Source organism: Solanum verrucosum, unplaced genomic scaffold, assembly GCF_900185275.1.
Source record: "Solanum verrucosum unplaced genomic scaffold, falcon-dt-bn FXZP01000117.1, whole genome shotgun sequence".
In the NCBI taxonomy this organism is placed as follows: Eukaryota; Viridiplantae; Streptophyta; class Magnoliopsida; order Solanales; family Solanaceae; genus Solanum; species Solanum verrucosum.
Genome location: NW_026020014.1, coordinates 1,242,507 through 1,260,114, shown reverse-complemented (window position 1 = coordinate 1,260,114; position 17,608 = coordinate 1,242,507). Strand labels below are relative to the sequence as shown.

Genomic DNA, 17,608 nt, shown 5'->3' with positions numbered 1-17,608 from the left:
ATTCACTTCTACTGGAAAAAAAAAAATGCTCACAATACCAATAGAGTACATCCTGTTAGGTCTGCTCAGTTATTGAGTCCAAAAGATAAACTATTTTGAGTTTGGTAAGAAGTAGCTAAAACTATGGCTTGAAATGGGCCAAAGATAAAAAAGTTGGTAAGAAATCAATTCAAGTTTGAAACTGTGTTTAGAAGTCACTTCAGAATAATTAGAATTTAAGTCTCTTAGGACCGAACAAAACGTGTACCCAACACAAATTTTAGTTATCATGTGAAAGATGTCTTCCTGTTAATGGCAGAATTTCATAGGGGCCACTTCTAATAACAATGTTGATTTCAAACTTGATAACTATTTTTCTGGACCAGGGTTAGAGATGGGTTTAAATATATAATGGGTATCATTTACATACACTTAATCACTTAGCCTCAATACATATTTCACTACAAGTATGAGCAAGTATTTTTCTCTCATAACTAGATAAGGCAAAGAAGAAAGATGAGGTATAACTGTCGTTAGCATATATAGATAGACCCTCAAAGGCCAAAAGTGGTGCATACGACCCAGATATTTACCATATGCAGGGCGTACCTAAGAAATAAGACAATGTTAATGGCAATTATTCGGTCCAAAATCAACCCAAGAAGCACAGGCACCTAATAAAAAAATTCCTGTAGTAGGTATGACTTTGGTATCAAGATGTACATACTGCCATTAGTGATATTCTCACCAACTAAGCTAAAAAATAAATCCTCAGCCAGAGTACACTTTCGTTCTCCCATTCTTCTGCCTGCAATTCAAAGTGATATTTCGTTAGCAGTCCGAAGGGGTGGGGGAGGGGCAGCAACAGTGGATTAAGAGAAGGTAGCACTGACCAAAAAACATCTTTCTTTTCTTGTGCTAATAACTCTTCAAACGAAATATCAGGCAAATCAGCTTCTGTGTTTTCAACTAGTTCATTGGATTTTGCTTTCATTTCCATGTCCGCACCAATTTCAAGCATCTTCCAAAAAGGGGAAAAACAAGGGTCAATAGAACGTGGCAAAGTACAGACTCAAGGAATCAACTTTGCAAGAAGAGATTCTAACACGGCACAAGGGGAAAAAGAACAAAACTGGAGATTGGAAGTTAACCAACCATAAGAAAAGAATTTTAATGCTGAATTCACAACGTGATAGTATAGTATGATTTTATACCTTCTTGTAAGCTGGCGAGAGCTTCAGTTGTTGCTGCAGCCAATTATATACAAAAGCATCCTCTTCCAATCGCTTTTGTTCTAATTCTAGCTTGTATATCTTGCAGTCATAAGAAAATCAGTTGATATTTCTTATTGGGAATGAGTGAAAAATAAATTTCCAACTCAAGAAAACTCGACAGAAGGGAGATGTCCACTACCTGCTGCCGTAGGCGAACAAAGGAAGACCTATCAGCCTTAAAGAGTAAGGCCTTTGTTATTGTGAATCTTCGTTGAATGACCTCAGACCTGTTGAGGAAGAACACATGTAATTACTGATACAGAGGATACACACTGTCTCTACTCTTATTTTTTATATTTTTTGGGAGCAGGAATGTGATGAAGAGAAAGTATAGGAACAGAAGGGCTAAGAATTCCAAAATTTCTTCCTGCACAGGGGATAAGTACAAATTTGACATAAAACTCATAGCAAAGCTCTTCATACAAAGAAAAATGTTGTGCAAGAGGACCAATGAGCACAATAAAAATATAGGTGCTTTGGAAGGTCATGACTCATGTGATATAATATGTAGTCATTGAATTAAACCCAATAGAAAACTGAAGGCCTGGAATCTGGATGGAGAAGAAGGGGGTGAGGGTGGCAAAATAAGGTATCTTTGACAAAGGTTGATTTGCATGTGTTCAGGACTGGAAAACACTTTGGAAAAGAAATGTCAAAATCATAAGCAGTCATAACTTTGTAAGTAGCTATATTTTAGCCTCACGGATCTTTTGTAAATCTGGCTCCCAGCACAGAATTTTGTGCTGATGAATATACTGTTACCATAGAATAGAAAAAATTAATAATAGTGAACATACTTGTGCTGTAGCTCATTCCTTGCTTCAACCAAGCAATTAACAAATTGACCAACCTGCATCATAAAACAACAATTTACAAATCTCAAAAATCTGCACAATCAAAGCCAATCCAAATATCTAAAACAAAAAAATGAAAATCCTAAGAGAAAATGACTTGGGAGAATGACACTCATTTAATCAAGCTAGATTATATTAACTTCATTTAAATTGACAGAAGTAGGAGAGCAATGGTGAATACCGTTATGTCCTCCATTCATAACTAGAGTAAATCCCAAATGGAAACTTCTCTCTGTAGATGTACACTTCATATTACAATACCAGGATAGCTATGCTAATAGATTAGTCATGAGTTGTAACTTTAATGCATTACTGGGAAGTTCTAACTTCTCAAGAGTGGCATAGACAGCTTTAGGCAGAATATACCACAAGAAGGTTGGTATCACAAAACTTCTCTCTTGTTCACTTGGAACAAAAAGGCCATGACTGCCAAATCTAAACCGACCCATTTTTGTCTACCTTGCACTATGGCCAACAGATGTTTGACTCCACTAATCCAACCAATAGAAAAATCAAATGAGTGACCAAAGTTACATCTCAGGAACTTCATCTAATGAATGTTGTCTTAAGCCAGTCTGTTAAGCAATTACCCTACTGTGCATTCGGAAAATCAGTTAAGAGAGAAGCATGGATCATCAGTGCCACCCGATAAATATGATCCCATGCAACCAAGAAGCCTTGACTGAAATTTATGCTTCCCGATCAGCTAATTAACTACATAATATGTCTCTGCTTCATTGATCACCTCCAAGCATAATTTTCCTCTAGGATGGGCACCGGACCGGAATGAACCGGTATCGGACGGTTTGACCGGGTTGTTGACCAGTACCAGGATGAACCGGACCGGAATTGTCAGGATGGAAGCTCGGTTCTGTCCCATCCCACTATATACCGGGACGGACCGGAACGGAACGGGATGGGATAAATGGGACGGCTTATATAGCTATTTCAAAAAAATAAAAATAAAATTTGAGTTATTTTGAATTACGAAAATATGAATATTTTTTTATTTTTCTAAGTTTAATACTCCCTCCGTCCCATTTTATGTGACACCATTTCCTTTTTGGTCAGTCCCAAAAAGAATGTCACATTTCCTAATATGGTAAGTATTTAAAGGTACAATTCCTCTTTTACCCTTGTTGGTCCCACTTAATCTTAAAATAATACTCCAATACATTTATGAGGAGAGAGAAAAGTGAGTCCACTTTTTAAAGGGCAATTTGGTAAACATTTCAAAGTCTTCCTTTATTTCTTAAACTTCGTGCCCGGTCAAATGTTGCCACATAAAATGGGACGGAGGGAGTAGTATTTAACTTTAAAAATTTATAATGTAATTTTACTTAAATTTATTTTAAAGATATTTTTTTAAAATTTTTACTTATAAGTTTGTAAGTTAAGTTTAATAAAGTTTTTTGTTTATAAGTTGTACTTATAACTTGAAATTTAAATAACTTAAGTTTGTAATTTTAAAAAGTTAAATAAACAAAAAAGAAATGCTAATAAAAGTATAAAACAATGACACAAATACTATTTTTAATTTTAATTAAAAATGATTTACCGGGACCGGACCAGAACGGAGATGAACCGGTACCGGTATACCGGTTCCAATCATGCTACCATTTCGTTACGTGTACCGGCTCAATGTATCCCATTCCGTTCTGAATACTACCAGAACGGACCGGAATGGTACCAGAATTCCGGTACCGGTACAAACCGGTCCGGTGCCCAGTCTTATGCCTCTCTACCCTACCTTTGTGGGGTAAGGTCTACGTACACCACACCCTCCCTAGACACCACTTGTGAGACTATACTGGGTTTGTTGGTGTTGTGCTGATATGTCTTGGATCCACAACAGATTTTACAAGCTGGTAGTTGATAAAAGAGTGGGCAAAATAATAGTGTTCTTGCTGAGCATTTGCTGCATATCCCTAAATTCCTAATACTCCATTTAGATAAGCAACGAGCTCACACAAACTTGAAACTGATACCCACAACCTGGAAAGATGTTTCCACTTGCTAAGGTATAACTCAGAAATCCTGATGTAGAATCATATCTTCGAGGCAGAAAACTTTAGAGAGACCAAGCCTAGTGTTGGCCTTCAGTCTTGAAGGTTGTGAGAAGCATTGTCTTGAAATGCATTCTCAAGGGGTACCTTGAGCTCACTAGCAAGTTGAGGCGTTTTCCCCCTGTGCTTCAGGCACACCTTCATCTGCACCGTCTCTAAGGATATATATCTATGGATTTGGCTACCATTATGCTCCCCCCCCCCCCCCAGTGAAAAGCTAATACTTCACAAAGTTCCAAGAAGTCAATCTCTCGATTCCTACCTAAGGTGGGATACTCATTCAATGCATAGACACCTGAAAAATTGAGGTACTTTTATTAACAATCATTACCAAGGTGGTACTGATAGATAACCCAAAAAGTGTGGATCTGCCCCCTTTAATAGGTTAGATATGATTGGGGCTTTGCGCACTTTGTAATTGTTAACCCACTCCCGTCTGCCTTAGTGCTGTCATACCGTTAATAAAATATCATTACTTATTAAGAAAAAAAGACAATTATTTGTGCTACATCATCTACAACGTTTCTCCTAATCCAAAAGTGCAGATCTTTTTTTTTACCAGGTTAACCCAAAGTATAGCTTTTGGAGACATCTAGACTTTACGGAATGAAATGTATTCCTCTTTCCCTTCAAAACACTTGTTTTCATTTATGACCATATTGTCCAGATGATGCCTAATGGAAATTCCCTCTGGCTTTGGCTCTGTATCTTATCTATTATTTGTCCCTGTCAGCTGCTGATTTGTTATTTCAAGTCGTTTGGCATCAACCACTTGACTCTAAAAATTATCATAAACATTGACCAAATTTTTGAATTAATATTTTCCTTCCAATTAATTAATTGACTCAGTACACCTAAACAACTTCTTCACCTACTACCTCAAATTAATATTTTCCTTCCAACTAATTATGTTAAACGTGTCTTCATTAAAACAAACTGATTAGCCCCCAAACTGTTACTCTTGAAAAAGACTGGAGTAGCTTCAACAAACAAACACTACCCTGGATAATTTTTAATTCCTGTCTTTTGAACAAGACAAAGAAATCGTTAAAAAGGCGAGGAAACCTACTATCCAACTGCTGGCAAACATTGAATTGTGTAACACTTTTACCTAGTCCCCAATGTATGACAAGATTTAGCCTTATGGAGAGTTGAAATTAAGCCGAACCAATGCTCAAGCTCATGAAACCTTAAAGCAAATACTATTCATATTCAAGTTTGAAATGCAGATATCCTTTATCATGAAGGTTGAATATAGAACAAACAACAACAACATACCCAGTGAAATCTCACTAAGTGGAGTTGGGGGAGGGTAGAGTGTACGCGGACTTTAACCCTACCTCTTGGAGGTAGAGAGGTTGTTTTCGAGAGACCCTCAGCTCAGAATCTCAGTACAAACATCACAGGCAGGTAAGCTATACAGTGATGAACAGCCTTCTAATTCAACAATAAACACATCAATACGCAAACTTTACTAAATTCAAAGATTGGTATATGCTGTATACAATTATTAATAATCAAGCAGACAAAAGAAAGAGTAACAAAACCTGAGCCAGAGTCAATCCATTCGACTCATGAGACTTAACAAGCTCATCGTAATGTTGCTTAATTTTCCTCTGAGTTGCACTAGAAGACTTGGTAAAAGGGTATAAACACACCAATTCCTCTTTCTCCTTCACAACCCCAGAATCCCTCTTCCCTTCCTCTTCACTATTCGAATCGGGTCTCTTCTTCTTAGCCCGTTTCTTTTTCTTCGTCCTCTCTTTATCCTTATCCTCTTCAACCCTTTTCGCATCAAGACCCGATTCAATCTTATTCGGGGCATCATCACCCAATTCATTACCAAACAGTTTCACCCATTTAGGTGAATTGGAAGGTAAGATCTCGAGAAGAATAGAATGGGTGAAATGGGTCGGGTCAGATTGATGCGTAATCTCCGGTTGTTCATTATTCTTAGATTCCTGTTGTATAGATAAGTCTTGTCGGACTTTAATTAGGTGTTGATGAGTGTCATTAATCTTCTTCTTAGTAAGCTTAGAGTAAAGAGAAAAAATGAGAATAGTGAGAGAACAAAATGAGAAAGTGAAGAAGAAAAGCAATAAAGGGGACAACAGTGATTGCTGCTGCTGGTGATGAATGTGACAGTAGGGTGGAGAAAATGCTTCAGAAGTGAAGAAAAAGAAGAGAAAATTAGGAGTCGCCGCCATGGGAATGCGTCATTTACAGAAGAGAAAACAGAGACACACAGTAGTTAGCACCTGGAGTTTTTGGATATGTAGAGACTAACCGCAGTTTCTTCTAAACAGTGACTCTATACTTTTTAGTCCATCTATCTATTCTATATGGTTTTTTCTTTTTTGGGTTTCCATCTACTAATTTCGATTCACATATTGAACCCCGATTAAATTTAATATTCATATTCTACATATTTTGTTTTTTGTTCACTTAACTGTTGTTAGAATGATTGTCAGGTAGTGTTTCATAATATATGTTTGAAAAAAATAGAGTATAGGTACAATTATTATTAAAAAAATAGAGTGAAATCTAAAATAAAATTATTTAAATAATAAATTAACGCAAGACGATGATGAGATCATACCAAATCGAGCGTTGCGTAAAATGAGACTTTTCCTTATTATTTAAGAATGAATTTAACCATACGATACAGTGAAATTTAAGCAATAATCAAAACAAATATTGTATTTAAACTAACAACATATTGCAACAGATAACAACCATCCAAACAAGTTGTTTTCTGTGTATGTATCTTTTTTTTAATGTGCATGTATCTCTCACCGAGAGGTAATTTTAAGTTTGAAAATAATGCTCGGGACAAATATAATTCAATGGGCGAAACATGATATTTTAAAGTCATTTTTAGGGTTTGTTTGAATTGATTTATTTTAAATGTTTTAAACTCAATATAACTTTTAAACACTTTGAGGTGTTTAAGATAAAATAAAGAAGTGCTTTTAATCAATTGTTATTTCTTTAATTTTTTTTAATTGATGAGGTAATTTAGGATCTAGGATTCCAATTTTCTGTTTTTTTTTAATCGAAAATTAATGTGCTTTGTTGCTCAACTTACAATGCACTTATTAATATAAAAAACTTCTATAATTATAAAGGTTAATTGATTTCTGAGTTGTCAGTTTACTAGACAGGTTTTCTTAAGCTTTAAAGAAAATTAATCATAAGAAAAGAGAATAAATTTAAATGAAAAAGAAGATAGAATAATAAAGAGCTTCAAATAGAAGATTTTCTTTCACAGAAAAAAGCAACATAAAGCCTTTCTTTGACCTCAATGTATTCAAATTCCTTTACTATTTGAAATCACTCAATAGACCACAAAATAACTTTTTTTTTTAAAAAAGTTAGGTGAAGGCAGTAAATGTTCAGTCCCCAGTGTAGGTATGTACAATTCTCAAATTTGAAATTTGTTGTCTGCAAAAGGTGAAATCAATGCCTTGTCGTGTGATCTTGTTGATGTGAACATGACATATAAAAAGGAGTAAAAGCTACCTAGGAGTATTTTATTTCTACATCAACTTTTTAGTGAAAACTGAGAAAAGGCCAACTTAACACATTAATGTAACTGGTTACCAACAACAAGAGTTAATTTCCAACAGTTACAATAAAGTTCATGACCAAATATAGCCTTGCAATTGAAAATGAAAAGCTTGATACAGTTTGTATAAACATGAAGCTACCTTTCATCTATTCTGATCTTCATCTCTGTTACAGCTGTAAATAGGTAACAACCACCCGCGGCGGCCGTGTTCCCTTCTCCAATAAACCACAAATACTGCAGCTATCACATAAATGACAATCCAACTAAAACTTACAGTGTTGAGCTTCAAAATGTCCATAATCATCATATGGCCATGATACACGAGGATTGCTATATCTAACTCATCATGAAAGGCAATAGTAGAGAGTAATTCTGCTTAATACATTAAATGGCTTCTATAGAGTTTTGTATTACTTCATAGAGACGGAAATTGAAACAATTAGAAATTCACAAAGCTACTTAAAAGTGACATTATTTAAGCAACAAAAGGGAGTAAAACTTTCTGTTATCTGTCCAGATCAAGGATAGGATTAATATACACAAGCATTTACAAAAGAATGCCACAATGAATTGTGGTAAAGTGATTCAGAGGACCAAAACATTCTTGTATATGTTTCTAAGAAGATAAAAAGTATCTATGCACCAATCGCAGACAAAAGTAACTTTATAATGAACCGCCCTAACACCACCATCCCAAGTGATGAGAAAGCCACCAGACCTGTAGTTAAATTGATAGTAGCTTGAAAGTATCTCTTTTTATAAGCAACTGATTGAAACAACCATTCTTTACATCTCCTAAAGTTTAAGCTCAATGATCCCTCTGGAGAATATGATCCAAGTACATTGATGGAGCAAAATACTTAGCTCAAATGCTTGTACATTAATTAATCTGTGACTATGTACTAAAGTTGACTTGAAAACCAGATTCATATTTGGTCAAGTGCAGGGGAGTTAGAACTTGCATCAACGAGGCTGACTACCACAACACTTTCATATGGGGTGGAGAAGACCACAACACAACCATCTCATGAAATAGTCCTCAAGATGGCATAGGTTTACTTGACACGATAATAGGTTAGATCATGGCAGCACCAAATGACAACAAAGGGAAACAGGAGTACACAATAAAACATTGATTATTGATCTGTTCTCATGTTTTCTTTTTTTGGTGCATGATTGTATTACGCATGATTCAATTAAACAAATCTTGAATAGGATTGTTATATCACAGTGAATCATGTCGACAGTGCCAAAGATTTCACAATCCCTGCAACAATTATCTGCTATATCTTGTGTATAGGGTAGCCTTCAAAATATTGAAGGTACTAAGATTAGCTTATGCTCTTAATGCCAGCCCATTCTATGTTGTATATTATCAATGCTGTTACATGGTGTTTCCAAGATTGAATTCATTATCGTGGTGAAGTTTCGTGAGTCATTTCGAGCAACTATTGCATAAGGTGTTTGTGTTAGTTGGCCTTCTCCATTCCATAAAACAATTAACCAAACGACTAGAGGAATTGAAGAGTTAATTAACTTCCAAGTAAATTGTACTCAACAAATTTACAAAGAAGCAATAATGTACACTCCGTATTCGTTTTACCAATTAACCTTCATCGCAGATAGTCTACTTACATCAACTGTTCTACTAATAATCACAGTCTAGCTAACTAACTAACGTAATCGTCTCCGTACTACCATAACAAAACAATTGTCAGTATTACCATTATAAAATGTACCTATCATCAAATTCGACATAACCTGATTCAATGTCAAATGGTGAAGATCATCCTCATAAGCTGCACCTGCCTCTGCTTGCCCCGCCAACACAGCAATGTAAGTGAAAAAAGCAACAGATGCACAAGTATTAGGCCCAAATCCAAATTCCCCATAAGAAATATTAACAGAAAGCATAAATAACACATTCAATACCCGAAAATTTCTAGGTCTACCAAAGTAATGCATCATTGGAGGGTAAAACGTAGTTGATACCACCATACAAGCAGTCACATTTATGTCGTCAAATAATTTGTGGCTAAACAGTGGCGCTACGAATACCGCTACTAATGGCGCTAGGATATCAGAATGACGGCGTTTTCGTCTAGGATTTTCAAGGTGGAAGAAATGATAAAGACGAGAGATATAAAGGGAGTAGCGGTGGAGAAGTACTGAAAGAAGATCAGCTAATAGAATGGAAGCGGAAGTAGAGCTAAGCCACGTTAAGTAGCCATGAACAGTAGCGATTACTATAATGAAGAAAAATAGGGCAAGTTTAACTAAAAAAATGAGTTGTTGAATGTTCATTTCTTATTTTAGGTAAAATTGGAAAAAGCTTCTTCCTATTTTGTCAATTTCCGATCACCGTTCCTTTTTCTTCAACAACAACACCATTTCTCCGGTGAGCTATCTCCACAGTTCCGATTTGGAGAAGACGAAGAGCAAAGAGGTGAGTAACAAGGATTTTGTGGGTACCAATGGTAGGGCCTTATTGCCGACTGGACATGACCTCTGGTATTTATTGCTGTGATTTGTGAACGCACTATTTTTATTTTTTTAATATCTTTGTTCCGAAGCGTTTTACCTGTAGATTTGTTGGTGTAAATTTAAATTTAGTCGGATTTCGACATGGATATCACATACAAACGAAAAATATTTAAAAAATAATTAACAGCTACTCCCCCGTTTACGTTTATTTATCCATTGTATTAAAAATATACTCTTACTATTTTATGGTCTAAAATTAAAAATATGTCAAATATATTAAAATATTCTTCAATCTTATGAACTTAAACTTGTCATATGAAAAATTGAAATTAAAGAGTTGTAAAAAAAGGAGAAGGAAAAGACATTTCTTAAAATATACAAAAAAGAAAAGTAGGACAAACAAATTGAAACAAACAAGGTATTTCTTCCCTTTAGCAAATAATTGTTTTTATATTCTATACTTAATATTAATTACTTAAGTTTTAAATTATTTTCCCAAGAACTGAGATTAATCATTAATTAATATTTTTTTTAACGACATGTATAGTTCAAAATGAATAAATAAAAATAAATGGAGTAATAAGTATTTTGACCTAAAATATCTAAAATAAGTCAATTTAAATCAGCTCTTAGACATGGTAATCCTTATTGGATTAAGCCTAATACCCTCACCCATGTTAGCAATATCTACTTTTTGGGTGCTCATTTTGCAATTTTTTTATTTTCTGATTAGGAAATTTAAGTGAAAATGAGTTTTTTGTGTCATTTATAAATTAAATAGAAGAAAATGATTTTTTTTTCTATATTTTTTATGTATAAAACTAAAGATCTCTCATAAAAATGACAAAATTAAAAAAAAATTATAAATAGCCTACGAAATCAATTCTCCTGAATTTTAGTGCTTAGATGGATAAGAGGAGATCTTTGATATAGCTATGTGTTGAAAGATCTTTTATTCTCTCCTCGAGATAGAGTAAGATTTGAGTACACTTTATTCCCAAACCTCACATATAAAATAACAGCTACCTAAGTAGTTGAAGTATTAAAGAAACAAAACTTTATCCATGTAGCAGTAAATTCACAAAATTATTTGGCCACATCAAAATTATTGAACCTTGCCTGGGAACAAAGTCATAAAAATACTGAAGAAGATTTCAAAAACATCTGTTGAAGAGAATTTTATGTTTATTTCACATCATCATAGTAGCATTTTTGCAGGTACAAAGCAATGAAATATTGCTATTTTTACATAAGATAAAGAGTATTAAAATACTGAAACCATAAGACTTGCAAATTCTAACAGTAACAATATTTACACATGGACTAATCAAGAATCAGTCTCAATGTGCTTCTTTTGTTATAACTGCAGTATCTAGGCCAGCTTGTGCAGACCTCGACTATTCCTCCAGAACCACCTACCTCCCACTAGCACAATCTCGATGCGCACTTGAACCAATGACTATACTATTGTTTTACATTTGCAAACCAATACCAACTTGACAGTAACCAACATAATATGTACAGAATCTTGGGCTATTGCAATTCATATGAGCCTCAAATGGAAAGGTGTGTTGCATATCTGTACAACTTCACCTCCATCAAAGCCAACTTTTTTATATGTAATGGATCTTCAAATATATATCTTCAGACAACTAACTGAAACCACTTTATTTGTTTATCCTCAGTGTCATCAACTGCAAATAACCTCAACTGAGAGTTTCTTCATAACATGTGGACATGGATCACCTCCAAAAATCTCTGGTGTTACAGGTACTGAGCATGAGTTTTGCCCGATGCAATACTGGAAAAAGAGAGAGTTGTTCAATCAGGTCTATACAGAAGATAGCTACTTCAAGAATGAAAAGAAACAGGTTTATCTAACAAAGAGTAAAGACTTGTAAATACCCTTTCAAAAGCATCATATGAGTGGAAGGCATGGCAGCTTCCTTCACGGAAGCTTCCACAGACCCCCTGTGGTGTTCCAAAGCTTGCAAATTTGATTGAAGTAATCTTCTGACCAGAAGCACACGAGAGGTGAGCTTTAGGCCTCAGTGGTTTGTCAACTTTACCAGATGCTTGCATTTGCCAATTCACCAACTGTGGTTGCCATTCGTTTATATCTGCACAAACACTTGCAACTTCTCTTTTTACCAAAGAGATTCCACGAGGCTCTCCTCCCGATTCCTCAAATAGAACTAACAAATTTCCAGTAGGATACAGCCAAGAACGAGGAACATGATACCTGAATTATATAATTCCCAGTTAAGTTAAGTTAGAGCTTCTTGTTACATCGAATGAAAATGCACAAGGTTTACCATTACTTACATTCGTTGTGAAGCCTCTCCACAGTTACTAAGGCATTTTTTCTCATTAAACCAGCCTGCATAGTTACAGGCACCGCAGTTACCAGATGCTTTATATCCAGGCCAGTAGCGTCCGAGGCTTTGACCATTTATCCACACTTGTCCTTTGCCCATGGTATTCAAGTCTAAAGCCAAAGGATCATTTCCAGCTGGAGCATTGAAAGTGCTCTGTATACATAACACAAAAATTTAAGTATGCCTTTCTTGCAGAGGGATGACTTAATGTCAAAAATGTACAACTAAGTTGGTACAGAAGAAGGTTTAAGTATGAGGTATGCACCTTGTACCAAGTGAGTGGCTGTCTCTGAGCCACCAAAGAGCCCTCGACCCATTCAACGGACGAGCTACCACTGAGTGAATGAAGGCTCAAGGCCTCTCCTTTCAGACCAACCTGATAAAAATGTGGAAGTTTAGATAACCATGCAATGGAGCATCCGGCTTATTGTTTTGGAACATTTTATACACACTAACCTTGTAAGACCATTTCTGCCATGTTAAATCTCTTTTCCCCTCGTCAAGACCACTGAGTGAAACTGGACCAAGAACACCAGCATTCCATGTCTCAAAATGTGGGCCAATATTCTGCAGTTGAGCACATGAGGAAGGAGGCAAGTAAGCACATGTTCGACTAATATGCATATATAATAAAGTAAGAGGGCAACAGTGAGAGAGAACACACCGGAAGGCCAACAGCAATGCTCAGCAAAGAAATCTTGTTAACACCTGCTCTCAGATTTACAGCTTTACTGAAACTAAGTTTTGGTTTTTCTAAACTTCCATATGCAGTTCCTGCAAGAAATTTGAACAAAGAGATGTAAATACAAAAACCGCCACAATGCGACAGGGTGATAGGGCCTTTAGTTTTTTTATTATTACACAAACTGTATACTTATTGTATTTGCTTGATGAGACCAAATAGCCCTCAGCTTTTGATTTAAGAAACTTTACAGCAAACAGATAAACTGAAAATGGTCCACCACTTTTTCCTTTTTAACATATAAGCAGTAGTATAACGCGCACAAGTAATGATTCAAATTGTAAATCACGTCAAATACAATTAATTATGCCACATACCTGCTAATTGACCATTCACAAAAACATGCAATGCATGGCCAGCTGACATGATCGTAAGCCAAGGCCATTTTCCGCCTCTCAAAAACTCTTCTCTTGAATCAATCTTGACACTGAAGACAGAAAAACAATCATAAACATGTGGCTGATCCAATGTAATTCAAGTGTGTGTGTTTTTCTTAATTCAATATGTGGAGAGGAGTCAAACGCTACATAGGCACTTACTCGGTTGAATACCACAAATAATCAGACACATCTCTTGTTGTATTTATCTGTTCCAATAGCCCAACAACTGTAAAACTACTGTCTTCATAAGATGATGTCTCTTCATTGAATGACTGCCAGGGAAATCCTCTGCTGACTGGAGTCATCTTCATCTGAGCGCTTTGAGCACCAATCTTCACATGGAAACAATAACGTTATCAGTTAGTTAGGAGGCAATCTCCAGGTCATGAATGATTCTCTAAACAGCATAAACTATTTCAGGGAGAAAGTATAGCCTTTCTTCTTACCCGTGCTGTATTAAATACAGTGTTCTTGCAGTCGGGAAGAATGCTGATTGACCATGGTGGCAAGTTGTAATGCCTGTTTGCAAATGACACGGTAGCAAAAGAGTGTTGGTCATAGTTTGCAAGGAATGCAGCACAAGAGCCAGACTTCGACCTAAAAACATGGGCCTGTAAAAGAAATGAAGCTCCAGTTACTCTCAGTGCGAACGTAGTAATAGTGACCAGTTCAAGAAGCACTCAGTTAAATCTCACCTCCTGCTGGTGTCCAAGTGCCGTCACAGCTGGATCTCCAGAGACTAAAGCTGGTTCACAAAGCTTTATTGCTCTATGCAGATCTTTCAGGTGACCCCATTTAGGTTGTCGCAATAATCCTAAAGACCAAATTGAAAATGTTAAATTGGGCTAAATAATACATTTCTTAAGATGCAGATGATCTCTTCTGAGTTTCTTCCTAGTTCTAAATCATGGACTCGATACTCAATAAATCTCATCCATAAGAAGTTAGAATTAACAGCTAATTGACTAACTGAAGAAACTCAATCTAAACAAGATTACAAAGAAAAGGTGCATACCATATTCATCAAGTGGTGCATCATAGTCATAACTAGTAGCAATAAATGGACCACCAGCAGTCCGTCCAAAGTTTGTTCCTCCATGATACTGCGGAAAAAAGGGAAAAGAAAATCATAAGCAACATAATTTTCTTGACATCAGAAGAAACACCAACACTCTTGAATATCAGAGATGATAAACATACCATGTAATAATTGATGAAGGAACCTCCCTTCTGTATAAATTTTGCAACAGCAAATGCCAAGTCCTCAGCAGGACGGTAAGGAACTGGATTTCCAAAACCAGTAAACCTGCCGGAAAAAAATTACGACAGAAAGTTATCCCCACATGAACTCTAGCAACATAAAACTAGAAATTTTATTTATTTAATGCATTGGAAAGATATATGTACTTACCATGCAGTCCAGGCTTCAGTCCATATCTTTGGTTTATAAGCCTTGTTTGGAGAAAAGTAGTCACAGTAGAAGCCATTGCAAGCATTTATCTGAACAGGGGAAAAAGGTATATCAAAGTAGGAAACTGAAGGAAAAGGATAAGGTAAAAAAAGAAAAAAATTATCACCTAGATATTTTAACAATATTGACAAAGTAGAGAATTCAGATGCAAGAATCTCAATGTACTGAGCAAGATTACACATATTAAGACTACTATGGTACTGACTCCAAAGAGTGAATACTCCCACCTCTAACTTTTCACGTGACATGTTTAAGACCATAAGACTCAAAAGTCTTTACTTTCTTAAACTTCGTGTCAAGTCAAAACCAGACAAACAAATTGAAACAGAGGGAGTAATACATTATTTTGCATAAGACTACAAGGGGAAATATGGCAGAGGTACATTACAAGAGTCAAAGACCATTGAATGCTTGATGAAGAGAAAAGGAATACAGAAAGTAGTTGGAAACATAAGCAACCCATGTGCAGAGTAAGTCCTGCAATTCTGGACCATCAAGGGGACAACCATTGGCACTTAAGAACCCCACTAGGATCAGGAAACATAGAATGAAGGAAATCAACAAATATAACAACAACATCAACGACCCCTCAATCCCAAGCAAGTTGGGGTCTACTCTATGAACTCTCACGGAACATTTTGATCCATTTAAACTCATTCCAGACCAATATCATACAAAATAAAAATAAAAAGAGATATAACAAAGATAAGAGAAAAATACTGAACTGTAACAAGGTCAACACTTACAATAGGATCAGGAGCATCGTCTTGCTTGCACATAACCCATGGGACACCAGTGTCAAGACCCACAGCCATTTTGGCTGCCCACTGTGCGTAAGATTTACCAGGTGCTCCCAGTTCCCATTCCATGGGTCCATATTCATTCTCAATCTGTCAAAAGTTTCAAAATAAAGAAAATCATCAGCCCCCCTTATGTTTTGGAAAATCATAACTTCTTTGCAACCAACAATAAATGCAGCAATATTACTGAAATGACCACTTCTGAACAACCTGAGATAGAATTATTGGCCCCCCTTGAGTTTCATACAAACGTTCTGCTTTCATCATATTGACAATCTTGGTAGTGAATTTTTGCATTGCAGCCTAAGGTACAATATTTTGACATGAAAGGGTATACAGTAAACAAAAATTAGAAACCAATCACATCAAAAATAGAAACTTTTTGAGAAACATCAAAGATTAAAAAATTTCATATTCTCTAACCTTGAAAGGTCCATTATCTGTTCTGAAACTGATACCTGGAACATATTTGAGCCAAACAGGAAAACCCCTGAAATCAAAATAGATAAAGTAAGCAATAAAATCCATTATTATTCTTTTTGCATATAAAATAGTAATTTTGATGAATACCCAAAATTCCATTCAGCACAAGCATAAGGTCCAACTCTAAGATGGACATAAAGTCCTGCTTGGTGCACCAGCTTAATAAACTTCACTAAATCATATCTCCCTTCAAAATAATACTGAGAACAAAAAAAAAATATATCAAGAACTGATAAAAAATACCAAAAAAAATAAAAAAATAAAAAGTCCAATTTAACTCACTTTCCCTTGTTGAGGCTCATGACCATTCCAGAAAACATAAGTCTGAATCACATCCACACCTCCTTCTTTAGCCTTTTGAATAATACCTGGCCACATCTATATAACCCCAAAAGAAAAAAAAAATCAAGAATCCACTTTCAACAAAAAGACTCAACTTTTAACATTTATTAACACACCCATTCATGCAAAAACAGAAAAAAAAAAAAAAAAAAAAGGAATCTTTTCAACAAAACATGGAACATAAATAACTAAACTTTTGAACTACATTTCACATAACTATACCTCAGGAGTGCTTCTTGGGTAATGAACAGAACCAGAAATAAGTATTCTTCTTTGTCCATTTACAATAATAGCCCTATGGTCATATGAAACAGAAGCTGTTCCAGAAAAAACCCATGAACCCAACAACACAAACAACACATTCAACATTAGCATAAGCTTACAACCCATGTTGTAAAATTATCTCCTTTTTTATCAAGATTGTGCCTTTTTTAGGCAAAATGAAATTTTTTTGCCCCCTTAAACTTTATTTTTCTTCTTTTTCAAAATGCAAAAAATAATGAATTTTAGCTGTAGTAAATGAGAGTGAGTAATAAGTGTGAATAAATCAAGAATTGGGAGTTGCAAAATATTGGTACTTTGCAGCTGCTTTTAAATGCACAAGAATATGGATTGTTTGAAAATAATGTGGGGTCCATTCTTGAACTTTGGACCCACAATTTTTTCAAAAAAAAAAAAAATTAATTAGAGAATTAAAGGCCTGTTTGGCTGTTGTTAAAAAAGTGATTTTTTTTATTTTAAGGCTGATGTACAAAGATTCTTTACGGTCGGTTCCTGTGTTTTT

The 17,608-nt window shown here is 35.4% G+C and overlaps 3 protein-coding genes across 3 annotated transcripts; all 3 read right to left on the bottom strand.

The window, feature by feature from the left end:
- Window positions 1–611: 611 nt before the first annotated feature.
- LOC125820790 (uncharacterized) lies at window positions 612–6,470 on the bottom strand. Its single transcript, XM_049500226.1, has 6 exons — window positions 5,721–6,470; window positions 2,051–2,103; window positions 1,393–1,480; window positions 1,194–1,292; window positions 873–1,000; window positions 612–787 (listed from the first exon to the last, which is right to left on the bottom strand). The coding sequence occupies exons 1-6, from the start codon at window positions 6,378–6,380 to the stop codon at window positions 751–753; spliced, it is 1,065 nt and encodes a 354-aa protein (XP_049356183.1). The 5' UTR covers window positions 6,381–6,470; the 3' UTR covers window positions 612–750.
- Window positions 6,471–7,838: 1,368 nt separating this feature from the next.
- Window positions 7,839–10,048, bottom strand: LOC125820791 (uncharacterized). Its single transcript, XM_049500227.1, has 2 exons — window positions 9,484–10,048; window positions 7,839–7,959 (listed from the first exon to the last, which is right to left on the bottom strand). Exons 1-2 carry the CDS (start codon window positions 10,046–10,048, stop codon window positions 7,880–7,882), a joined length of 645 nt encoding a protein of 214 aa, XP_049356184.1. The 3' UTR covers window positions 7,839–7,879.
- A 1,332-nt stretch (window positions 10,049–11,380) lies between these two features.
- On the bottom strand, window positions 11,381–17,383 carry LOC125820786 (beta-galactosidase-like). The gene is made up of 19 exons (XM_049500220.1): window positions 17,047–17,383; window positions 16,765–16,860; window positions 16,570–16,682; window positions 16,423–16,489; window positions 16,210–16,302; window positions 15,946–16,089; window positions 15,140–15,228; window positions 14,929–15,034; window positions 14,744–14,831; window positions 14,424–14,542; window positions 14,175–14,339; window positions 13,888–14,060; window positions 13,666–13,775; window positions 13,271–13,380; window positions 13,063–13,173; window positions 12,872–12,982; window positions 12,554–12,759; window positions 12,134–12,470; window positions 11,381–12,029 (listed from the first exon to the last, which is right to left on the bottom strand). Exons 1-19 carry the CDS (start codon window positions 17,212–17,214, stop codon window positions 11,919–11,921), a joined length of 2,517 nt encoding a protein of 838 aa, XP_049356177.1. The 5' UTR covers window positions 17,215–17,383; the 3' UTR covers window positions 11,381–11,918.
- Window positions 17,384–17,608: the final 225 nt, after the last annotated feature.